The 26,319-nt window shown below is 37.4% G+C and overlaps 1 protein-coding gene and 1 pseudogene across 1 annotated transcript in view; both read left to right on the plus strand.

Annotated features, from left to right (window-relative positions):
- Nucleotides 1–26,319, plus strand: part of RANBP17 (RAN binding protein 17) — a 436,018-nt gene that overhangs the window by 9,246 nt on the left and 400,453 nt on the right. The window contains exons 2-5 of the mRNA XM_017849438.1: nt 8,690–8,836; nt 12,704–12,794; nt 20,451–20,617; nt 23,412–23,477. Of these exons, the coding sequence (XP_017704927.1) occupies nt 8,690–8,836; nt 12,704–12,794; nt 20,451–20,617; nt 23,412–23,477 (471 nt within the window). The remainder of the gene's footprint in view (nt 1–8,689; nt 8,837–12,703; nt 12,795–20,450; nt 20,618–23,411; nt 23,478–26,319) is intronic.
- The window catches only part of LOC108513620 (tubulin epsilon chain pseudogene), a 7,804-nt pseudogene continuing 5,777 nt past the window's right edge, over nt 24,293–26,319 (plus strand).

Below are 26,319 nucleotides of genomic sequence, written 5' to 3' on the forward strand. Positions count from 1 at the left end.
ATTACAATATTATTAGGTAATGTTAAAAACAACTGTGTACCAGAAGTTACATGACACTAACTCTTAATCCTCCAAACCTATGAGGCACTGTTACTAGTCTCGTTTTTGCTGCCTTTTGTTAAGCAAGTCTGTTACTATTTCTTGGCCTAATTCTTTTTGCAGTCAAAGTCTACTTCAAAGAATCTTGGGCCTAGATGAATGCATGCCAGCAGGATCAGTTTATTAATTATATTGAGTATTACCAGTTCTAAAATTCAGTCCTCCATATTTATTAGATGAAGGAAAAGACTTCTTAGGTTGATCATGAGAGGGAAAAAGAGACTCCTTTTTATTTTCGTATATAAATACATATTTAATTTTATTTTACTTTAAGTTCTGAGATACATGTGCAGAACGTGCAGGTTTGTTACATAGGTGTACATGTGCCGTGGTGGTTTGCTGCACCTGTCAACCTGTCACCTAGGTATTAAGCCCCGCATGCATTCGCTATTTGTCCTGATGCTCTCTCTCCCTCCCCTCAACCCCACAACAGGCCCCCTGTATGTGTTGTTCCCCTCCCTGTGTCCATGTGTCTTCATTGTTCAGCTTCCACTTATGGGTGAGAACATTTGGTGTTTGGTTTTCTGTTCCTGTATTAGCTTGCTGAGGATAATGGCTTCCAGCTTCATCCATGTCCCAGCAAAGGACATGATCTCATTCCTTTTCATGGCTGCATAGTATTCCATGGTGTATATGTACCACATTTTCTTTATCCAGTCTATCATCAGTGGGCATTTGGGTTATTTTCATATCTTTGCTATTGTGAGTAGTGCTGCAGTAAACATACATGTGCATGTACCTTTACAATAGAATGATTTATATTCCTTTGAGTATATAACCCAGTAATGGGATTGCTGGATCAGATGATATTTCTGGTTCTAGGTCCTTGAGGAATCGCCACACTGTCTTCCACAGTGGTTGAACTAATTTACATTCCTACCAACAGTATAAAAGCATTTCTATTTCTCCACAGCTTGGCCAGCATCTGTTGTTTCTTAACTTTTAATAATCACCATTCTGACTGGTGGGAGATGGTATCTTGCTGTGGTTTTGATTTGTATTTCTCTTATGATAGTGATGCTGAACTTTTTTTCATATGTTTGTTGGCCACATAAATGTCTTCTTTCAAGAAGTGTCTGTTCATGTCCTTTGCCCACTTTTTTTTTTTTTTTTTTAATGAGATGAATTCTCACACTGTCATCTAGGCTGGAGTGCAATGGCACAATCTTGGTTCATTGCAACCGCTGCCTCCCGAGTTCAAGCGATTCTCCTCCCTCAGCCTCCCGAGTAGCTGGGATTACAGGTGCCTGCCACCACGCCCAGCTAATTTTTGTATTTTAGTAGAGACAGGGTTTCACTATGTTGGCCAGGCTGGTCTCGAACTCCTGACCTCGTGATCCGCCTGCCTCTGCCTCCCAAAGTGCTGGGATTACAGGCATGAGCCACCATGTCTGGCCACTACCTTTGCCTACTTTTTAATGGGGTTGTTTTTTTCTTGTAAATTTGTTTAAGGTTCCATGTAAATTCTGGATATTAGACCTTTGTTGCATGGGTTGATTGCAAAAATTTTCTCCCATTCTGTAGATTGCCTATTCACTCTGATGATAGTTTGTTTTGCTGTGTAGAAGCTCTTTAATTAGATCCCATTTGTCAGTTTTGGCTTTTGTTGCAGTTGCTTTTGGCAGTTTAGTCGTAAAATCTTTGCCCATGCCTAGATCCTGAATGGTATTGTCTGGATTTTCTTCTAGAGCTTTTATGGCTTTGGGTTTTACATATAAGTCTTTAATCCAGCTTCAGTTAATTTTTGTATAAAATGGAAGAAAGGGGCCCAGTTTCAGTTTTCTGCATATAGCTAACCAGTTTTCCCAGCACCATTTATTAAATAGGGAATTCTCTCCCCATTGCTTGTTTTTGTCAGGTTTGTCGAAGATCAGATGGTTGTAGATGTGTGTTCTTATTTCTGAGGTCTCTATTCTGTTCTATTGGTCTGTGTGTCTGTTTTGGTACCAGTACCATGCTGTTTTAGTTACTGTAGCCTTGCAGTATAGTTCGAAGTCAGGTAGTGTGATGCCTCCAGCTTTGTTCTTTTTGCTTAGGATTGTCATGGCTCTACAGCCTCTTTTTTGGTTATATATGAATTTTAAGGTAGTTTTTTTCTAATTCTGTGAAGAACGTTTATGGTAGTTTGATGGGAATAGCATTGAATGTGTAAATTACTTTGGGCAGTATGTCCATTTTCACAATATTGATTCTCCTTATCCATGAGGATGGAATGTTTTTCCATTTGTTTGTGTTCTGTCATTTCCTCGAGCAGTGGTTCATACTTCTTCTTGAAGAAGTCCTTTACATCCCTTGCTGTATTCTTCAGTGTTTTATTTTCTTTGTAGCAATTGTGAATGGGAGTTCATTCATGATTTGGCTCTCTGTCTATTGTTGGTGTCTAGGAAAGCTTGTGATTTTTGCACATTGATTTTGTATTGTGAGACTTTGCTGAAATTGCTTATCAGCTTAAGGAGTTTTTGGGCTGAGATGATGGTGTTTTTAGATTGTAGGATCATGTTGTCTGCAGAGACAATTTGATTTTGTCTCTTCCTATTTGAATACCCTTTATTTCTTTCTTTTGCCTGATTGCCCTGGCCAGAACTTCCAATACTGTGTTTAATAGGAGTGGTTGGAGAGGGTATCCTTGTCTTGTGCCAATTTTCAAAGGGAATGCTTCCAGCTTTTGCCCATTCAGTATGACATTGGCTGTGGGTTTGTCACAAATAGCTCTTATTATTTTGAGATATGTTCCATCAATACCTAATTTATTGAGAATTTTTAACATGCAGGGTTGTTGAATTTTATTGAAGGCATTTTCTGAATCATTCTATTGAGATCATCATGTGGTTTTTGTCATTGGCTCTGTGATGGATTATGTTTACTGATTTGCATATGTTGAACCAGCTTTGCATCCCAGGGATGAAGCCGACTTGATTGTAGTGGATAAGCTTTTTTTTTTTTTCTTTTCTTTTTTTGAGACGGAGTCTTAACTCTGTCAATCAGGCTGGAGTGCAGTGGCGCAATCTTGGCTCACTGCAACCTCCACCTCCCGGGTTCATGGGATTCTCCTGCCTTAGCCTCTGGAGTAGCTGGGACTACAGGCACATGAAACCATGCCCGGCTGATTTTTGTATTTTAGTACAGATGGGGTTTTGCGCGTTGGCCAGACTGGTCTTGAACTGATGTCAGGTGATCCACCCACCTTGGCCCCCTAAAAGGCTGGGATTACAGGCGTGAGCCATGGCACTGGGCTTGGATAAGCTTTTTGATGTGCTGCTGGATTTGGTTTGCCAGTATTTTATTGAGGATTTTCACATCGATGTTCATCAGGGATACTGGCCTGCAGTTTTCTTTTCTTGTTGTGTCTCTGCCAGGTTTTGGTATCAGGTTGACGCTGGCCTCATAAAATGAATTAGGGAGGAGTCCCTCCTTTTCAGTTGTATGGAATAATTTCAGAAAGAATGATACCAGCTCCTCTTTGTACCTCTGGTAGAATTCGGCTGTGAATCTGTCTGATCTTGGGCTTTTTTGTTTGGTAGGCTATTTTTTTACTGCTTCAATTTTAGAACTTACTGGTCTAATCAAGGATTCTACTTCTTCCTGGTTTAGTGTTGTGAGGGTATACCTGTCCAGGAATTTTTCCATTTCTTCTAGATTTTCTAGTTTATTTGCGTAAAAGTGTTTATAGTGTTCTCTGATGGTAGTTTGTATTTCTGNGTTCATCAGGGATACTGGCCTGCAGTTTTCTTTTCTTGTTGTGTCTCTGCCAGGTTTTGGTATCAGGTTGACGCTGGCCTCATAAAATGAATTAGGGAGGAGTCCCTCCTTTTCAGTTGTATGGAATAATTTCAGAAAGAATGATACCAGCTCCTCTTTGTACCTCTGGTAGAATTCGGCTGTGAATCTGTCTGATCTTGGGCTTTTTTGTTTGGTAGGCTATTTTTTTACTGCTTCAATTTTAGAACTTACTGGTCTAATCAAGGATTCTACTTCTTCCTGGTTTAGTGTTGTGAGGGTATACCTGTCCAGGAATTTTTCCATTTCTTCTAGATTTTCTAGTTTATTTGCGTAAAAGTGTTTATAGTGTTCTCTGATGGTAGTTTGTATTTCTGTGGGGTCAGTGGTGATATCCCTTAATCATTTTTATTGTGTCTATTTGATTCTTCTCTCTTTTCTCCTTTATTAGTCTACCTAGCAGTCTATTTTCTTAATTTTTTATAAAAACCAATTCTGGGTTCATTGATTTTTTTTTTTGAAAGATTTTTCGTGTCTCTATCTCTTTCATTTCTGCTCTGATCTTAGTTATTTCTTGTCTTATGCTAGTTTTTGGATTTCTTTGCTCTTGCTTCTCTAGTACATTTAGTTGTGATGTTAGGGTGTTGATTTGAGATCTTTCTAGCTTTCTGATGTGGGCACTTAGTGCTATACATTTCCCTCTTAATGCTACTATAGCTGCAACCCAGAGATTCTGGTATGTTGGCTCTTTGTTCTCACTGGTTTCATAGAATTTCTTGATATCTGTGTTAATTTCATTATTTACCCAGGAGTCATTCAGGAGCAAGGTTGTTTAATTTCTATGTAGTTGTGTGGTTTTGAGTGAGTTTCTTAATCTTGAGTTCTAATTTGATTGGATTGTGGTCTGTGAGACTGTTATGATTTCAGTTCTTTTGTATTTGCTGAGGAGTGCTTTACTTCCAATTATGTGTTTGATTTTAGAGTAAGTGCCATGTGGCATTAGAAGAATGTATGTTCTGTTGTTTTGGGGTGGAGAGTTCTGTAGATATCTATCAGGTCCCCTTGATCCAGAGCTTAGTTCAAGTCTGAATACCCTTGTTTATTTTCTGTCTTGTTGATCTACCTAATATTGGGAGTGGAGTGTTAAATTTTCCCACTATTAACTGTGTGGGAGTCTAAGTCTCTTTGTAGGTCTCTAAGAACTCATTTTATGAATCTAGGTGCTCCTGCATTGGTTGCATATATATTTAGGATAGCTCATCATGTTGAATTGTTCCCTTTATCATTATGTAATGCCCTTCTTTGTCTTTTTTGATCTTTGTTGGTTTAAAAGTCTGTTTTGTCAGAAACTAGGATTGCAACCCTTGCTTTTTTTTTTTCTTTCCATTTGCTTGGTAAATTTTCCTCTATCCCTTTATTTTGAGCCTATGTGTGTCTTTGCATGTGAGATGGGTCTCTTGAATACAGTACACTGATGGAACTTGTCTCTCTGTCCAATTTGCCAGTCTGTGTTTTTTTATTGGGGCGTTTAGTCCATTTACATTAAAAGTTAATATCGTTATGTGTGAATTTGATCTTGTCATCATGATGCTAGCTGGTTGGTTATTTTGCCCGTTAGTTAATGCAGTTTCTTCATAGTGTGCTTTGTCTTTGTATTTCAGGGTGTTTTTGCAGTGGCTAGTACCAGTTTTTCCTTTCCATATTTAGTGCTTCCTTCAGGAGCTCTTGGAAGGCAGGCCTGGTCGTGGCAAATTCCCTCAGCATTTGCTTGTCTGTAAAGGATTTTATTTGTCCTTCTCTTATGAAGCTTAGTTTGGCCGGATATGACATTCTGGTTTGAAAAATCTTGTCTTTAAGAATGTTGAATATTGGCCCCCACTCTCTTTTGGCTTGCAGGGTTTCTACAGAGAGATCTGCTATTAGTCTGATGGGCTTCCCTTTGTAGGTGACCTGGCCTTTCCCTCCTGCTGCTCTTTATATTTTTTCCTTCATTTTGACCTTGGAGGATCTCATGATTATGTGTCTTGGGGTTGATTGTCTTGTGGAGTATCTTAGTGGAGTTCTCTGTATTTTCTGAATTTGAATGTTGGCCTGTCTTGCTAGGTTGGGGAAGTTCTCCTGGATGATATCCTGAAGTGTGTTTTCCAACTTGGTTCCACTCTCTCTGTCTCTTTCAAGTACTTCAATCAGTCATAGGTTTGGTCTTTTTACATAGTCCCATAGTCTCAGAGATTTTGTTTGTTTCTTTTCATTCTTTTTTCTCTGCCTGTCTTATTTCAGCAAGATAGTCTTCAAGCTCTGATACTCTTTCTTCTGCTGGATGGATTTGGTTATTGATACTTGTTTATGCTTCACGAAGTTCTCGTGCTGTGTTTTTCAGCACCATCAGGTTAGTTATGTTCCTCTCTCAAATGGATAGTTAGCAGCTCCTGTAACCTTTTTTTTGGTTCTTAGCATCTTTTCATTGGGTTAGAACATGCTTCTTTACCTCAGTGAAGTTTGTTATTACCCGCCTTCTGAAGCCTACTTCTAAAAATATGTGCATCTCATCCCCCATCCAGTTCTGTGCCCTTCCTGGAGAGGTGTTGCGATCATTTGGAGAAGAGGCACTCTGGCCTTTTGGGTTTTCAGCATTCTTTCATTGATTATTTCTCATCTTCATGAGTTTGTCTAGTTTCGATCTTTGGGGCTGCTCACCCTTGGATGAAGTTTTTGTGGGGACTCTTTGTTGATGCTGTTGTTGTTGTTTCTGTTTGTTTTTTCCCCAATAGCCAGGTCCCTCTTCTGTGGGGCTGCTGCGGTTTGCTGGGAGTTCACTTCAGGCCCTGTTAATCTGGGTCGCTCCTACACCTGAAGATGTCACTTGAGGAGGCTGGAGAATGGCAGAGATGGGTGCCTGTTCCTTTCTCTGGGATCTCTGTCCTTGAGGGGCACCGACCACTTCCCTTGGCTGGGAGTAGGGGCTCCCCTGCCCTGTGTGGCTCTCAGGTGGGCCAATGCACCACCTTGCTCTTCCCTCCTCCCTGTGGGTTACCCCAACTGCCTAGTCAGTCCTGATGTCAGAACCTGGATACCTTGGTTATCAGTGCAGGATTCGCATGCTGTTTTGGTTCGGAGCCTCCGATCGCCACTGCTTCTAGTTGGCCATCTTGACCCCCTGTTTTTGTATTTCTTACCCTGGAGAAAACAAGATAATTTTTATGTATTCATGAACCATAAATATTGTATGCATTTTACTGTTGTGAACAGTATGTAGTAGTAATCTGGGTTTTTTGGGCTAATCTAGGTGGGGGAAATGTTTAAAATGTGGTTCATTTGAGGTTCTTTATCTTAATCAGCCTATTTGAAATCTTACTTGTGGACTTCTGTGTTTACTGTAGCAGGAAATTTCCAAGTCTGGGATGCTGGGCTCTGATGTAGATAGGGAAATGGAAAATGCTATAAAAGAGCTAAGAAGGAGAGAGGAAGAGAGAAGTAAAAAGAATAATGGGAGCTGGAGTAGGTCTCATTTTGATGTTTATTGTGTATTCCTTTTTCTGAGAAGGTATGTGCATGTGAGGGAATGTGTGGGCTAGTGTAGCTATAAGGTTGCCGCGTAAAATTCAGGCTAGAAAGGACAAAAAACATGGCATTTTTTACAATGAATATCCCATTATTTTCATATGCCTACCTGACTTTGAAATCTGTGCCAATGTTTTTTCTTTCAGAGACTAATTCTCTAATTCAAGTTTAAAGTGAGTAATTTGTTTTCAGAAGACCTCTTTAACAAAAAAAATTTTAAGCTGGAGAGGAGTGATGAACTCATTTTCTAATTCTTTTTTTAGATGGTTTCCATGTGTCACATGCCGTCATATGAGATTAGATTTGTATCATCAAGATAGGATTGTAAACATAACGCTTTAGTCTTTATGCTTGTAAAATAGGAGCCTTTAATATAACTGGTTATTACATTGCTAGAAATACCCTGGGATCAAGTCACAGTTCCTGAAAATCATGCAGCACTTTGCGTTGTTGGTTCAGAAGCTCCAAATCAACTTATAACAAAATAATATATATATTTTTGAGACAAGGTCTTGGTCTGTCACCCAGGCTGAAGTACAGTGATGGTATCATGGCTCACTGCAGTCTCGACCTCCCAGGCTCAAGTAGTTCTCCCTCTTCAGCCCTCTAGTAGCTGGGACTACAGGTATACCCTACTATACCCGGCTACTTTTGTTTTATTTGTAGAGGGGATTTTGCCATATTGCCTGCAGTGGTCTTGAACTCCTGGGCTCAAGCGATCCGTCTGCCTTGGCCTCTCACAATGCTGGGATTATAGGCATGAGTCACCATGCCCAGCCTTAAATTCTTAAAATTTGAGAAAGGATATAAATTTGGTTATCTGCAACTTGTGCGTGATCATTTCCCCCCATCCATCTCCCTAGCCTCATCTGGTGTCTCCTTGCTGTGTTTATCAGCCGCACTAACCTTTAATGCTTTGAAATGACTGAACTCCATTCTACTGAAGGACCCTGGTAAATGTTCTTTCTTTGCCTGGACTGCCTTCTAGTCTTTTTAAAATCTGATTCAACGTTGTAGGTCTCAGCATAAATATTATTTCTTCAGGCATACCTTTCCAAATCCTTGTTGTAGACAAGTTCTCCCTTTCTTGTACTTTTCTGTTGCAGAACTATCAATTTGTAAGTAAATAATTTGGGGAGTAAGAGATGGGCCTGTTTTGTTTGCAACTGTATCCCCTAGTAAGTAGTTGTATTTCAATTAACATGTATTGAATTAATGAATACACGTGATATTTATATCCCTTGTTTTCTGTGATTAAATATTTACCTTATTTTTTTCATTGAAGTAAAATATTAATTTTTTTTCTTTGAAGAGTTTGGCTGAATTGGAAGTGTTATGTACTCATCTCTACATAGGGACTGATCTTACACAAAGAATAGAGGCTGAGAAAGCACTCTTGGAACTTATTGACAGCCCAGAATGTCTCAGCAAGTGTCAACTTTTATTAGAACGAGGAACAGTAAGTATTTGGTAACAATGATTAACCATGAAAGATCAGTAGATGTATGTCATTGTTAATGAACGCCTGTGTTAGCAGTGGTAACTGATAGATACTGCCACATGGTTTTTTGTTTTTGTGAAACCGTAGTTTCACTGTTAAAGGGATTAATCAGGAAAGGAATTGGAAAACCTGGAAAGCAAACTTAGGGAGGAGCCAGGAAATGAAGTAGGAATGAATTGAGATAGTTTCTTGATTACTGTTGGTCTCTTTTTATGTCTCATATTAGTGGGCAATAATTACATTTTAGGAAGTTGAGTAACGACTTTAAAAAATCTAGATAGGGGAGGCAGATTGTAATTACCTCAGAAACATGAAAGAATGATTTGAAAGCATGCTGATTACCTCTTGCCTGCCTCCCATCTAGATATTCGTAGTCCAGACATTCATATTCATTTAGTAAAATATTTAAATGTCAAACCAGGCGCTGTACTGCTTACTTGATGTATGTACATGAATTAAAGTAGCTTTGTTTAGTTGGAGAGGCAGATATATAAATAGCTATGAAACGATTGCAGTAAGAGACTGTGTGGTCTAGAGCAGAGTTGGCAAACTTTTTCTGTGAAGGGTCAGATAGCAAATATTGTAGACTTTTTGGGCCAGAAGACAAAATGGAAGATATTTTGTAAGAACATCTATAGAAAGAGAAAAAACAAATTTCTACAAAGTTTTATTGATGAGATTCAAAATATAATAATCTGATACAGATTTTTTAATAATACAGGTCTGTTACTGAAGAGAATAGAACTGTTTTTTTGGGAGATAACATTTTGCTATTAATAATTGGAGTTTAGAGTTGTTTTCTATCATCAACATTGATTGCAAATGTTCATATGTTAATGCTGATCTATAATGAGATTTTACATATTTTATATTTGAAAATATCTTTTCACATAGATAGGCACTGCCAAATACTAATATCAGTCCGTGAGCATATGATTATAATTAAGCACATTCATCGTTTAGAAGGCATTTAAAAAATTCTGTTAAATCATGATATTTGCCTTTTAGCATGTCATTATACTGCAGATTGACCACTTCCAATTGAAGATTAGGTGGGAGCTCTTAATTGCACAGTTAAATGGATTTTATAATATGGAAATTGTCTTTACGCTTGCATCATGATCTGAAGCTGGAGCTGTAGTTGAAGTTCAGAAAATGTATCTCTGAATAGAGATCTCACTACTTGTTTTAACTTTTGACAATGTGGGAAGTATATAAAGCTACCCGACATTACTTACAATTCAAATGACGTTATCAAAATGGCTTTACTGCAGTATAAGTTCTGCGTATAAGTTCTAAGCACTTTTTAGGCAATTTTGTAATTTTAAGTTGAATTTATTAAGGAACGTTATCAATTTTGCAGCAAAAAGTAAGTTCCAAAGCCATTTAGTGTTGAACAATAGTGACTTGGTTGTCTCATTCAGAAAATTTAGCCTTATTCCTAAACTAAAAAAATAGCAGTAAAACTTTATCACTGATAAGCTATTAAACTATTGTGTGATGAGACAAGAAAGGATATTATTTCCAATACAGAATATTCAGATACTGCTTCTGTATCTTATAGAAATGAACAGAACTAAAGTTCACAAAAGTGAATGAAGTCCACTGTTAACACTACTGATTCGTTAACTTAAAACAGATTCATGGCCAGGCGCGGTGGCTCAAGCCTGTAATCCCAGCACTTCGGGAGGCCGAGATGGGCAGATCACGAGGTCAGGAGATCGAGACCATCCTGGCTAACACGGTGAAACCCCGTCTCTACTAAAAAATACAAAATACTAGCTGAGCGAGGTGGTGGGCGCCTGTAGTCCCAGCTACTCGGGAGGCTGAGGCAGGAGAATGGCGTAAACCCAGGAGGCAGAGCTTGCAGTGAGCTGAGATCCGGCCACTGCACTCCAGCCCGAGTGACAGAGCGAGACTCTGTCTCAAAAAAAAAAAGAAATAGATTCATGTATTTACCACACAGTATCTGCTGGTGAACAATATGGTGAATAACCATAGGCTTTAAACATGTTACATTTTTCACAAGCTTTGTAAATTTATTCAGCTAAGCCCTTTTCTGCTCCATATATTTTTACCACTAGTGTGACATATCGTAGCAGATTCTACCAGTTTATATTGAATTAATGTGTCCTCAACTTCTTTGAAAATATTCTGGCCTGTAGTTCTCCCACAGTCTTCGTAGAGGTCAATTCTTTAGTTGCTTCACACTCAGCGTTGACTTCTAGAATAAACAGATAGTAAGTATTGGTAATTAAGAGTATGAGCATTATGAGAAACATCTGTCCACTCATCAAGACTTAAGGAGAACCTTTCCAAATCATTTGTCTTGTTTTCAAATTGACTTTTGATGTTGTTCCAGTGTCTTCAACTCTTTGAGAATTTGTTCCCACCAGAAACTAGTAATCTTATTTTCTCTGCACACATAACTTTGGCCGCTATAATAAAACAATGATGATTTAATTAACTCATCATTGGTAAATGGCTGTGTGATTGGCTAACAAATGAGCCACTTGGAAACTTTGGTTGCAGTCTCATTTTTTATATTTGTAAAGACAGTCTACTATGATGAGATAATCAAATTTTCTATTTTTTCTGACTTTTGATTTCCTGAGTTGGGAATATTGTGATGGGAATATTGGGGATATTACTTGGTCTGATATTGTCAGTGTGTATTATATTCTTTTAGGACAACCATAGTACCATTGCATAAAAAGCACATTGTTTTGCCATGTAATCAATAAAAGAATAGTCCAAACTCCTTTGTGCCTTAAAAATTAGATATTTGAAGTCCACTTTTATCTTTTCTTATTTTGATATGATAGACATGTGCTGGTAATAATAAAAGGTATGTGTCATGTCATGACAACACCCATGGCTCTCTAGGCACTGTAGAGTTGTGCCTACCTCACTGCGGTTTATGATACTCTGAGCAGCAGTAGAAAGCACTGAGCGCCACATGTGGTCTCTGTCTTAACTATTCAATTCTGCCATCGTGGCGTGAAAGCAGCCATAGGCAGTGTGTAAATGAATGAGCGTGGCTGTGTTTTAATAAACTTTATGGACACCAAAATATGGATTTCACATGTTTTTGTGTCACAAAATATTGTTATTGTTTGATTTTTTTGAACAATTGAAAAGCTGTTTAAAATTGTAAAAAACATTCTTAGATCATAACCTATGTAAAAACAGGCAGGATTTGGTCAAGGGCCATAGTTTGCCAGCCTCTGGTCTAGAGAAAAAAAGAGGGAGTATCTTTGCAAGAATTTCTAGGAGGTGGAATGAATACGTGAACCAAATTTTAAAGAGTGAGCATGCATTTAGAGCGTTTGAGTATGGTATTAAGATAATTGGGGGCCAGAGAGAATATAGTCAGACATGGGTTTCAAGGAACACGGAGGTCAGGGTGGGGAAGATATGGAAAGGAACCTGAAGGCTGTCATGGTCAGAGCAAAGTCAAGAATGGAATCAGATGAATTTGAAGAGATAATCAGAGACCAGATGATGTAGGGCTGTAGACCATGGTAAGAGTACTGTATTTTATTTGAACTTACTGAGTAATTTATTTCTCCTGTTTGCTCATTGTTATTTGAGATGACTGCCTGTACCTCCCTCAACTAATGATTTCTTATGAGAGATTGTATGCCTGTGTATGTGTATCCTTTTCTGTATATATGTATCTCAAATTGATGTATTTTATCTATTGTAAATTTGCCTGTATGGAAAACCAGAAGAATTTCTGTTATTGCTCAGAAGAACGTTTCTATCACAATGCTTTATTTTAATTTCATTTATGATAATAATAAATAAAATTATTCTTTACAGACATCCTATGCTCAGCTCCTTGCAGCAACATGTCTTTCAAAACTTGTCAGCCGTGTCAGTCCTTTACCTGTTGAGCAGAGGATGGACATCAGTAAGTGGCTTATTATGCTTTTTCACTAACTGTGCTTTAAAATACTTCTTCTTTTAAATATACTAAACTGTTACTAAGATTGCAAATTTTTTGAGTTTGTCATTTTTTAAAACATGAGTATCAAGTCTCATTTACTCATCTATTGATGAACAATGTTGTGTTACATAAAGCAATCTCTAATCAAAAACGCTTTTTTTTTCTTTGAGACAGAGTCTCGCTCTGTCGCCAGGCTGGAGTGCAGTGGCGCGATCTCAACTCACTGCAAGCTCCACCTCCTGGGTTCAAGCAATTCTCCTGCCTCAGCCTCCCAAGTAGCTGGGACTACAGGTGTGCGATACCACGCCCAGCTAATTTTTGTATTTTTAGTAGAGACAGGGTTTCACCATGTTGACCAGGATGGTCTTGATCTCTTGACCTCGTGATCCACCCGCCTTGGCCTCCCAAAGTGCTAGGATTACAGGCGTGAGCCACCGCGCCTGGCCAAAAAAGCATGTATTTAATAGTAAACAATAACTAGCATTTTGTGTATTATTTGTTAAGATTTGTGCTGTCTCATTTTATCCACCAAATAAGATTTTTGAGTTATCCTCATTTCAAAATTAGCATACTTTTAATTTCAGGTTTTCAGCTGACTTTAGCTATAGTATACAGTAGGTTAAGACTCATGTCTATGACTTTTACTCGAAGAACAGCAGTAAAGTACAGAAGTCTTCTATATTTAGCCAAGATTTATTTCAGTAGAAGATAATCTTCTCTGACTACTCTTTGAGACTGGAATAAGCCTTTAAAGATAAACCTCAAAATTCTCATTTTATGGTAATATCGTCCATTTCAGTTCCCTAGGTTTGGCATAGGAGATAGTGACTGTACTGGTGTGTGACTCTTTTCTTGGAGATTTCTTCCCGAAAAATGTAAGAGCTGTTGGTAAGAGCAGACTTGCAGTGGTGATAGTTGATCTCCGGTCTACAAAGATTTTGTAACTCCTTGGAAAGCCTCTTATAATCATTCTTCACCTCTTTGTAGCTAAAAATTTAGAGTAGTTGAAATCTGTAGGAATGCACTTCTGGGGGCCAAAAATGTGATTGACTTGGGAACAATTCTTAAACTAATTAGCTGTAATATAGTTTTGTGAATTTATTGCACTGATCCTGCACCTTGTGGTATATTTGTCCCTATTACATAAGTGTTGTTTTGTCTTCTTTAATATTGCTTGTAAACAGTAGTGCCCATTGAAACATATTTGATTTTTTTTAAATGTTTCATATGAAAACTACCTATTAGCTTTATTAGATCTTGAATTTCTCCAAGATCCGTATCTTGAAACCTTCACTCTCCACCTTTTTTTTTTTTTTTTTTTTGCCATATCCAGTCTCTCTCATGATTTCCTCGATTGGCTCTGTTCTAAATCCTGTGAAGTCATGTACAACATCTGGACAGAGCTCCTCCAGCAGGAATTTATTGTTTCAGGCTTGATGGCTTTCATGGCTTTTTCTGTAACAACAGTGGCATCCTCAGTGGTAAAATCCTTCCAGACTTTCATGAATGTTCTCTCTGAGGGAGTTCTCTTCCATAGTGTTGACAATCCTTTTTATACAGTACCGTGTGTCATGAGCTTTGAATAAAGGTCCTTATGACCCCCTAATTTAGAGGCTAAATTAGAGATGTGTTTGGGTGCACATAGACCACTTTAATGTCCTCATTGGACTCATGGGGTTCTGAGTGGCCAGGGATGTTGTCCAATATGAAAGAACTTTAAAACGTATTCCCTTACCTGCAAGGTATTTAGTAACTTCAGGGACAAAGCATCTATGCCTGGCTAATTTTTTGTGTATTTTTTGTAGAGATGGGGTTTCACTATGTTGCTCAGGCTGGTCTCGAACTGCTGAGCTCAAGCGATCTACCTGCCTCAACCTCCCAAAGTGCTGGGATCATAGGTGTGAGCCACTATGCCTGGCTACATCCGAGTTTTTAAAAAATGTCATAAGTCTCCAAAAAATTTTCCGATATATTTATTGAAAAAAATCCGCGTGTAAATGGTTCTGTACAGTTCAAACTCATATTGTTCAAGAGTGAACTGTTACCTTCTTTGGAGAGGTGTCTGTTAAGGTCATCGGCCCATTTTTTTCAGGTTGTATTCTTATTTTTGAGTTTTAAGAGTTCTTTGTGTAGTTTGGAAAATGGTTCCTTTGGTATGTCTTGTGCAAATATTTTCTCCTGATCTGTGGCTTTTTATTGTCTTGACAGTGTCTTTTGCAGAGCAGAAATTTTTCATTTTCATCACAAAGTTTACCTTATTCATTCTTTCTTTCGTGGATCATGTCTTTGGTGTTGCATCTAAAAAGTCATCACTGAACCAGGGTCACTTAGATTTTCTCTTATTTTATCTTCTAGGACTTTTATAGCTTTATGTTTTACACTCAGGTCTATGAACCATTTTAATTTTTGTGAAGGGCATATAGTCTGTGTCAAGATTCCATTTTTCCATGTGAATGTCCAGTTGTTCCAGTAGTATTTGCTGAAAAGACTTTTCATATTTAAAAGACTCGTAACATACTTTGTTATTCCCTTTGCTCCTTTGTCAGAGATCAATTGACTATATTTATATGGGTCTATTTCTGGGTTTTTTATTCTGTTCTGTTGATTGACATATTAGTTGGTTTTGTGCTGCTGCCACAGAATACCTGAGACTGGGTAATTTATCAAGAAAGAAATGTATTTCTTTCTTTTTTTTTTTTTTGAGATGGAGTCTTGCTCTGTCACTCAGCCTGGAGTGCAATGGTGCTATCTTGGCTCACTGCAAGCTCTGCCTCCCATGTACAAGCGATTCTCCTGCCTCAGCCTCCAAAGTAGCTGGCACTACAGGTGCGTGCCACCACACCTGGCCAATTTTTTTGTATTTTTAGTAGAGATGGGGTTTCACCGTGAGTTAGCCAGGATGGTCTTGATCTCCTGACCTCGTGATCCACCCGCCTCTGCCTCCCAAAGTGCTGGGATTACAGGCGTGAGCCACTGCGCCTGGCTGAAAGAAATGTATTTCTTACAGTTCTGGAGGATGGAAAGTTCAAGATGAAGGGGCTGGCATCTGGTGAGGGCCATCTTGGTGCATTATCCCATGGTGGGAGGGCAAAAAGAAGGCAAAAGAGAGTGATAAAAGGGGCTGAAATCCTTTTAAAGGAACTTACTACTGAAATAATGACATTAAACCATTCATATGGGCAAAGCACTCTTGGTGTAATCATCTCTTAAAGATCCTGCCTCTTAAGATGTTACAGTGGTAATTAAGTTTCAGCATGAGTATGGGAGGGGACAGACATTCAAACTGTAGCCGTTGATATGTCATTTCTTTCCCCGATACCACACTCTCTTGATTACCGTAGCTTTATGGTATGCCTTGAAGTGGGGTAGTGTCAGTCTTCCAACTTTTTTCTTCTTCAGTATTGTGTTGGCTATTTTGGGTCTTTTGCCTCTCAATAAAACCTTTAGAATCAGTTCATTGATACATACAAAATACGGGGATTTTGATTGGGATTGCATTGAATCTTTGGATCAAGTTGGAAAGTACTGATACCTTGACAGTATTGAGTTTCCTGTCTATGAACATGTAATATGTATTCATTTATTTAGATCTTCTTTGGTTGGTTTTATTATAGTTTTGTAATTTTCCTCATATGGGTCTTGTACATATTTTGTTAGATTTAAACCTAAGTATTAATATTTCATTTTTGAGGGTATAATGTAAATTATTTTGTGTTTTATTTCAAGTTCCACTTGGTGGTAAAGCAGAGTAATTGACTTTGGTAAACATTAACCTGTGTTCTGTAACCTTGCTGTAATCATTTATTAGTTCATAATTTTTTTGTCAGTTCTTTCAGATTTTCTACATAGATTATCATGCCATCTGTGAGCACAGACACTTTTATTTCTTCTATCCTAATCTATATGCATTCTATTTCTTCTTCTTACCTTATTGTGTTAGCTAGGACTGACAGTGTTATGTTGCAGAGCAGTGGTGAGAGGGGACATCTTGCCTTTTTCCCAATCTTAGTGAGAAAGCTTCAGGTTTCTCACCATTAAATATGATTTTAGCTGTAGGTTTTTTGTAGATGTACTTTATCAGATTGAGAAAGTTGTCTTCTATTCCTAGTTTGCTGAGAGTTTTTACCATCAATGCATGTTGAATTTTGTCAAATACTTTTTCTGCATCTATTTATGTTATCATGTGATTTTCTTTAGCTTTTTTTTTTTTTTTTTTTGTGGTTTCTTTTGGTTCCATGTTCTCTCTCTCTCCTTGTTTTCTTTTGCTGCCCTCTCTTTCTCTCACACTGTCTCTCCAAATAGTTCATAAGCTAACTCTCTACACATAGATTATAGCTTATACTTCTCACTGTTCTTAGAATTTAGGGTTGTTTCCATCAAAGGATTCTTAGTTAAATTTTGAGGTGTGTATCGTCTCTCTCCTTTCCTAAATAACATACTGGCTTTTGGGACCAAGGTAGAAATTGAATGTTTCTCCTTTCTTTTGTATTATTTTTATGTTTAGATAGCACACTCTAAAAGACTATCTACAACTTTGGATTTAGAGTTTTGATTATTTTTATATTTAGATAGCATACTCTAAAAGACTATCTACAAGTTTGGATTTAGAGTTTTGAATTATGAATTATTGTTAAAATATATGGTTTGTCCAATATTTGGAAACAGGAAACAAACAAAAAATTGGAATGAACCAAAATAACCTGACTCAGAGTCCCAGTCATTTCACCTTTTGACCTTCGTATTTTGGCCTATCAGACAGAGTAATGGTAATACATAATAGCAGTATCTTCACATTGCTATGAGAGCCACATCAAGTATTTGATGGGAAGCACTTCACAATTTCTGACATGCTTCATAAACATTAAATACTGTTGTTACTGAGATTTAGGCTTTTGACACGCAAAGGACCTCTAATGTGTAGCTTTCCAATTTTCTACTGACTTTTGTCTGGGGTTTTTTCCCAGCTGTTTGTTGCGGTTGTTGTTCTCCCATGTATCTTCCTGAACATTTCCATTTCTTCTTAGTATGGCTTTTCTCTATTGTGCCAGTGAGGAGAAGATTGCTGGTCTTTTAAATGATTGTAATTATTGGTGCTTACTGAATTGGAACAATCTTATAGTTTGTATAAAAAGCATAACATGAGAATATTTTGTCTAAAACATTCAGCTGAAGTAACAGAAACATATTCTAGTGAATTTTTTTTTCTGCTTTAGATAATAAATTTATTGGCCCCAGATACCTTTGTTTGGGCAGTCTGGGAGCGTGTCCTTGTTGGTATCTAGCTGTCAATGTGAAGCTTGGGTTGTCTCCCATTCTTGTTTGTTTTATTATTATTTTGAGTTTGCACTCCTCCTAGTGGTTACCACTACCCATATATGGTTTGCCTGTACCCACTCCAAAATGAGCATTTTCAAGATATTAAAAATAAAAGTGTAATTGAAGTAAATACACTGGATTTTCTTTTATATTCAGGAAGCAGTGTCATCTTCTTAAGTTTTGTTATTGAAACAAAAGATTACATGCAACAAAGCTTAGAACCATATTACTGTGATTCATAGGAGAAACCTCTCTGAAATGTGTCCTAATGCTAAGGAAATTATGCTTTTTTTCAAAATATATTTTATCTTTTAATTGTATAACAATATTTTAATAATAAAATTAAGGTTGAAGTATAATAGTTACAAGAACTTTTTTAAATATCAAGAATCTTACTACAATTATCAAGAATGCTTGTTGAGTACATTCTTAGATTTTGGAGTTGTTTCCATCAAGGCTGTTTTTAATTAAATATTGAGGTATTTACCTTTTCTTTACTCTTTTCCCAAATGGCATGCTGGCCTTTCAGGCCAAAGTGGAAATGGAGTTTTTTCTCTTTTAAAAATTCTTCTTGTAATTTTCTGAGAGACTTCTTGATGTATTTGTTATCTGACTTCATTAGTCAACTAGAAAGCTCATAACTGAATTTACTACCCACTTTTAACAGTTGTGGTGTATTACCTTTATTACAAGCTTGATTTTCCTATTCTAATCATGCTTTCTTGAATTAATATATTTATTTTATCATATTGTACTATTTGTGTTTGTTTTTTTGGGACAGGATCTCAGTCTGTCACCCAGGCTGAAGTGCAGTGGCACCGTCATTCTCAGCATCCCGAGTAGCTAGGACTGTAGGTGCATGTCACAATACCCAGCTAGTGTTTCAACAATTTTTTGTAGAGACGGGGTTTATTTGTATTTTTAATGCTACCTCAAGAAGACAGTGTATAGTCACTTTTGCTGTAATATGACATGTTCCTAAAAGTGACTGTGCTATGCAGTGCTGCATAATAAAAAGCACCGTGCTTATGAGAGAAATTAGATTATGAAAATAAAATTTAAAAGTCTTGTCAGTGACATATTTTAAAAAAGGTAGAAATCAAATCAAAGGTTAGTAGAGTTTTACACATGTTAAATGGTTAAGAAAAACATAGTACAATAAATATGACACTCTAACTTGGGAAAGACCTGAAGTTTGTTCATAGAAGTGGGCCTCAGAAGGGTTGTAGTTTGTGAGTTATTGTAAAGTGGTAAAAGAAAGATGATCTGAAATAGTATGGAAAAATATAGTACCAGATAAGGATGGGTGGGGTTGATGATACATAGTAGATGTTTGAGGTGTATGCATTTTGTTGGTAGCTTAGTTCAATTTGGCCTCTATATTAGTCGGTTCTCACAATGCTATAAAGAAATATCTGAGACTGGGTGATTTATAAAGAAAAGAAGTTTAATTGGCTCATGGTTCTGCAGGCTGTACAGGTAGCCTGGCTGGGGAGGCCTCAGGAAACTTCCAATCATGGCAGTAGGTAAAGGGGAAGCTGGCATGTTTTACATGGCTGGAGCAGGAGGAAGAGAGAAGGGGGAGGTACTACACACTTTAAACAAGAAGATCTAGTGAAAATTACTATCATGAGAACATCAAGATGGTAATCTGCCCCCATAATCCAATCATCTCCCAACAACAGGTCCCTCCTCCAACACTTGGGACATGAGACTTGGGCAGGGACACAAATCCAAACCATATCAGCCTGGTTTCAGTTTTCTGCATTCACCTAGCATTTTTTGATAGATAAAATCATGCAGAAACAAAAGTGATGTATACAACAGAAGTGTTCTATTCAAGTTTTTCCCTAATATATCAAATGCGTTGGAACAAATTTGCTTTTCCAAAACAAGCCTAATAAAATAACTATATAAATAAATATATATCTTGAGTAGAGCTATTAACTTTTTGTCACAGTGTCACAGCATGTCATTGTCGCCTCTTTTTCTGTTTTTTTTCCCTCCCCACAAATACTGCAACTTTTTTGTTTAAAGTTGACAAAATCTTTTTTTTTTTTTTTTTAACTTTAAGTTCTGGGATACGTTTGCTGAACATGGAGGTTTGTTACATAGGTATATATGTGCCATGGTGTTTTGCTGTACCTATCAACCTGTCATCTAGGTTTTAAGCCCTGCATGTATTAGGTATTTGTCTTAATGCTCTCCCTTCCCTTCCCCCCACCCCCACCTCTCTTTCTTTATATGATTCACACTATGTTGTTTCTGAAAAGTCCAAATGATCATGGAGTGTTTTCTTTGTAGGAAACTACATTCTGAATTATGTGGCATCACAACCCAAGCTGGCCCCCTTTGTCATCCAAGCTCTTATTCAAGTCATTGCTAAAATCACTAAGTTGGGGTGGTTTGAGGTTCAGAAAGAGCAATTTGTCTTCAGAGAAATTATTGCTGATGTGAAGAAGTTTCTCCAGGTAAGAAGTTGTTGCTACGTTGTTAGAACATCACTACTTGCTTTTTTGGTTTAGAATACTGCTCTTCTTAACGCCATATGGTTTGTTTTGTGACTACTAGTACCATGTTAATTAAGATTTATTATTTATCCTCTGTATCCTTTATCATTTATTGTCAGTAAATGAGGGTCCTGCTGTTACACAATTTTCAGACCAGAAGAATGTAAATAATCATGTTTTCTAATTTCAAAATGTATGTTCGTTTATGACATGTATGTCTATGTACTGTATATATATAAAATATGTATATAATGCTTTTCATAGATTATGTAATTAAATGTTTGTCACAACCTAAAATGAAATGGATTTTATTTTGTAAATAAGAAAACAGGCTTGGAGGGGTTAAATTTCTGTAAGATTGCATGGTGGTGACTGATTAAAGCATGCAACTAGCACTTTTAACAAGCCTCCAACTTATGATACATTTTTAAATTTTTACACTATACCACATTGACTATATTAGTTTCTCAAGAGTGTTTTCAATTTGATCATTACACGTTGTGTATAGGTATCAAATAGGTACAGCTATTATTTGTCAATAAAGAATGGTTATTTTAAAAACAATATTTTTAACCTAAGTGATTAAAATAAAGTCATAGCATATGCACATTTAACTTACATAAATTCAGATATATGGACTGCCAAAAAAAAAAGAAAGAAAGAAAGAAAGAAAGGTAGGAAAGCATTAAACTAAATTATGCCAGTGATTCCATGTCCTGAGATGATTTAGGGAAACCTGAATCTGCTCTTGTTTCCTGTTAACTCTTACTTAGGATGAGTGTCATGCCTTGCTCAGTATGATTCAGATATTTGAAGATATATGTATATATTTTTCATACAAACATAATTCCCAAGTAGAAGAAAACTATTTTATCTGATGTCCAGCTAAAGAAACGACCTGGGCTGGGCATGGTGGCTCACATCTATAATCCCAGCACTTTGGGAGGCCGAGGAGGGTGGATCACGAGGTCAGGAGATCGAGACCATCCTGGCTAACATGGTGAAATCTCGTCTCTACTAAAAACACAAAAAATTTGCTGGGCGTGGTGGCGGGCGCCTGTAGTCCCAGCTACTTGGGAGGCTGAGGCAGGAGAACAGTGTGAACCCGGTAGGTGGAGCTTGCAGTGAGCAGAGATCACACCACTGCACTCCAACCTGGGCGACAAAGCGAGATTCCGTCTCAAAAAAAACCCCAAAAAACAAGGAACATGATCTGTTAGTATTCTTGAGGAAAAATTGACAGTTTTGATTAATAAATGGTTCAATTTTGGTTCATGGTTGAGTATGGGCAATTTTGACTTTCGGAGATTTTACTTTTATGCAGTAACTTTAAAATTCAACCCTTGTGTAAGAAATAACTTCATCATATAGTGCAGTGCTGGAAACCTCAGAATATGAAATGCTAGGTTATGCTGCTTCTGTCTTATCCATGTTGCTAAAACCTGGTTAACAAATATTTGATCGTTTAGAACTTTACAGGAATAAGTGTTCCTAGCTCTGAGGGGGTCAGTTTGTACTAGGGCAGAAGGGTAGTTTATTCAGGACAAGTATGAACTTCACACTTCAGAGTTGCATTTGTAATTTTGGCAAGCACAGTAGCATTCCCCTTTTGTCTTTTACTAAGATTATTCATCAAAACTTATTTGAGTAGACAAGAAGCGACCATGCAATTCTTTTAAAATAAAATCAAGATTGAAACTGAATGAAATTCTTGTTGGCTAACATATCTCAAGCTCCCTCTTTAGTGGCCAGTAAGCTCAACTTAAGTTGGGATTCAATGTACTTTTACCAGTTCTAGAAGACCAAAAGAAGCAAAATGTTTTAACTTGAAAGTTTATTATATAATAGTATCACCACAGAATAGTTAGTACTTGTTTTCTAGATATATATATATCTTTCTTGACCTAACCTTGACCCTGCATCATGAGAAAGTCAATTTTGGCTTTAGTGTTTTAGTATTCTAGAATATTACCGTATGGTTCCTTTGGGTATTAGTAGCTTTTGTGAATTTTGTCCTAAAAATTATTTTAAGTTTGTCACATCTTTAACAGCCTGAACTTTTGTGTGTTCTTTTTTCTATTATTACAGCCCTCTTGCTGCCACACTCCAAACATACTTATGTGTCTCCTTTCTACTTATATACTCAGGAGATCCTACTGTCATCTAGGGCAGTGCTATTCAAATTACTGGTCTTCAGCATGATAAGGAGCTTATGTAAGACTGTAAATGAACATAGTAACTTCTTCATTGAGAAAGACTTGCTATGAAAAAAAAAGCCAGCTTGTTAGAACAAGAGATTTGAATTAGTTTGAGCTATTTATTATTTTTTTATTGAGTGCCTCTATCTCAGTAGGCTTTAAGCAAATTATACAGCTAAAAGCATTTCTTGCTTATTTTAATCTTGGTCTTATAAAAGTATTAAGCTAAATTCTTGTATTTTGAAACTTAGTTTATTATTTGTCCTAAGTGCTGGAACCATTTTGTTGAGTATCTTGCATTTTGCATTTATAAGGTAGGAGCTTTTTCTCGTTTAGTTCTGTGTACCTAAATTTATCCTTCAAAAAATAGGTTTGAAATTATTTTGTTTATAGAAATCATAGTGATTTTTATTTATATTTTAAAATTTTATTTCAATTTTATGATTAAGTAAATGTGGTGTTTTAGTCTTTAATTACTTGTAAATATTACTTGGTGCACACATTAAGAACCAATCATTTGTCTCCACTTAGACTAAACTTTGCTATTTTCTCCAAAGGGTACTGTGGAACACTGCGTAATAGGAGTCATAATCCTTTCTGAATTGACTCAGGAAATGAACCTGGTAAGCAAGCCTTTCCATCTAACAGGAGCCTGAGTTTGTTTAAGTAATGCTGTTTCTTTTCTGCATTTATCTGTGGCAAAATGGACAGCCTTCTTTTTGTGGCATAAAACTCTGAATAATCAAGTTTTTTTGTGTCTGTCTGTTTTATTGATGGGGTAATTAAGTGGTGGAATATTTGCATTGTTATTGAAAATATCTGCAACAGTACAGAGTATTACAAAGAACAGAGAATTAGACATGGTTCTTGCTACATGGGCACTTGGAGAATTGTCCTTTACCTCATATATATCATAATACGCTAACCATAAGAAATATATGCAAAAGAGAAACAAACCTTTATTCACTTACAAATAAAATAGAGGTGGTTTGAGGAATTGGTTCTCAACAGTGGATATGCAGTAGTACTCATAAAAAAAAACAGGCCTTTTTTTGGCTGGGCGCGGTGGCTGACACCTATAATCCCAGCACTTTGGGAGGCTGAGGCAGGTGGATCACCTGAGGTGAGGAGTTCGAGACCAGCCTGGCCAACATGGAGAAACTCCATCTCTACTAAAAATACAAAAATTAGCCAGGCATGGTGATGGGCGCCTGTAATCTCAGCTACTGGGGAGGCTGAGGCAGAAGAATTGCTTGAACCCGGGAGGCGGAGGTTGCAGTGAGCTGAGATCGTGCCACTGCACTCCACCCTGGGTGACAGAGCAAGACTCAGTCTCAAACAGCAGCAATAACAATGAACAATACAGGCCTTTTGGGTTGCAGGCAGAATGCAGAGGCCGGTATGGCTCACAAGCGCCCCCAGCTGGCTGTGCACTAGCATGACCCAGTTAGTGGTCATATTGGTTGGCCAATGCGAAAACCAGATCAGCTGCTGCTTCTGGGACCTGGTGCTAAGGGAGCATGCTGTGGTCACCCAGAAAGGAATTTATTATGAGGCAATAAGCAGCTTTTTTAGAAATGTGGATACCAGCCGTCTTGATTGGCATGGAAGAAGGGATAGTGAGTGAAGTTCTTCAGGGACCAGTGAGAGATGTATTTGATACCAAGCAGCTCATCACTGATATTTCTGGCTCAGGAAATAATTGGGCTGTGGATCACAAAGTTTTGGCAGTCTTTTCAAGACCAGGTTTTAGAGAAACTCAAAGTTGGCAGAGCACTGTGATTGCTTACAGTGTTTCTTTATAATACATTCCGTGGGAGGAGAATCAGGATCTGGACTCGGCACATTTCTTCTTCTTTTTTATTATTTTTTAAAATATTCCATTGCATGTGTGTGTATGTACAACCATATTTTCTTTATTATTGTAGTTTAAGTTCTGGGATACATGTGCAGAATGTGCAGGTTTGTTGCATAGATATACATGTGCCACGATGGTTTGCTGCACCCATCAACCAGCCATCTACATTAGTTATTTCTCCTAATGCTATCCTTCCCCTAGCCCCCTAACCCCCAATAGGCCCCAGTGTGTGATGTTTCTCTCCCTGTGTCCATGTGTTCTCATTGTTCAACTCTCACTTATGAGTGAGAACATGCGGTGTTCGGTTTTCTGTTCCTGTGTTAGTTTGCTGAGAATGATGGTTTCCAGCTTCATCCATGTCCCTGCAAAGGATATGAACTCATCCTTTTTTATGGCTGCATAGTATTCCATGGTGTATATGTGCCACATTTTCTTTATCCAATCTATCATTGATGGACATTTGGGTTGGTTCCAAATCTTTGCTATTGTGAATAGTGCTGTAATAAACATGTGTGCATGTGTCTTTATAGTAGAATGATTTATAATCCTTTGGGTGTATACCCAGTAATGGGATTACTGGGTCAAATGGTATTTCTGGTTCTAGATCCTTGAGGAATCGCCACACTGTCTTCCACAATGGTTGAACTAATTTACACTCCCATGAACAATGTAAAAGTGTTCCTATTTCTCCATATCCTCTCCAGCATCTGTTGTTTTATGACTTTTTAATGATTGCAAATCTAGCTGGCGTGAGATGAGATCTTGCTTTATGAATCTGAGTGCTCCTATATTGGGTGCATATATATTTAGGATAGTTAGCTCTTCTTGTTGCATTGATCCCTTTAACATTATGTGATGCCCTTCTTTGTCTCCTTTGATGGTATCTCATTGTAGTTTTGATTTGCATTTCTCTAATGACCGTTGATGAGCTTTTTTTCATATGGTTGTTGGCCACATAAATGTCTTCTTTTGAGAAATGTCTGTTCATACATATCCTTTGCCCACTTTTTGATGGTTTTTTAAATTGTTGTTGTAAATTTGTTTAAGTTCCTTGTAGATTCTGGATATTAGCCCTTTGTCAGATGGATATATTGTAAAAATTTTCTCCCATTCTGTAGGTTGCCTGTTCACTCTGATGATAGTGTCTTTTGCTGTGCAGAAGCGCTTTAGTTTAATTAGATCCCATTTGTCAATTTTGGCTTTTGTTGTCATTGCTTTTGGTGTTTTAGTCATGAAGTGTATGCCCAGGCCTATGTCCTTAAGGGTATTGCCTAGGTTAGGGTTTTTATGGTGTTAGGTCTTATGTTTAAGTCTTTAATCCATCTTGATTTAATTTTTGTATAAGGTGTCAGGTAAGGGCCCAGTTTCAGTTTTCTGTATATGGCTAGCCAGTTTTCCCAATACCATTTATTAAATAGGGAATCATTTCTTGTTTTTGTCAGGTTTGTCAAAAATCAGATGGTTGCAGATGTGGGGCATTATTTCTGAGGCTTCTGTTCTGTTCCATTAGTCTACATATCTGTTTTGGTACCAGTACCATGCTGTTTTGGTTACTGTAGCCTTGTAGTATAGTTTGAAGTCAGGTAGCGTGATGCCTCCAGCTTTGT

Source organism: Rhinopithecus bieti, unplaced genomic scaffold (assembly GCF_001698545.2).
Source record: "Rhinopithecus bieti isolate Rb0 unplaced genomic scaffold, ASM169854v2 scaffold_30732, whole genome shotgun sequence".
Classification (NCBI taxonomy): Eukaryota; Metazoa; Chordata; class Mammalia; order Primates; family Cercopithecidae; genus Rhinopithecus; species Rhinopithecus bieti.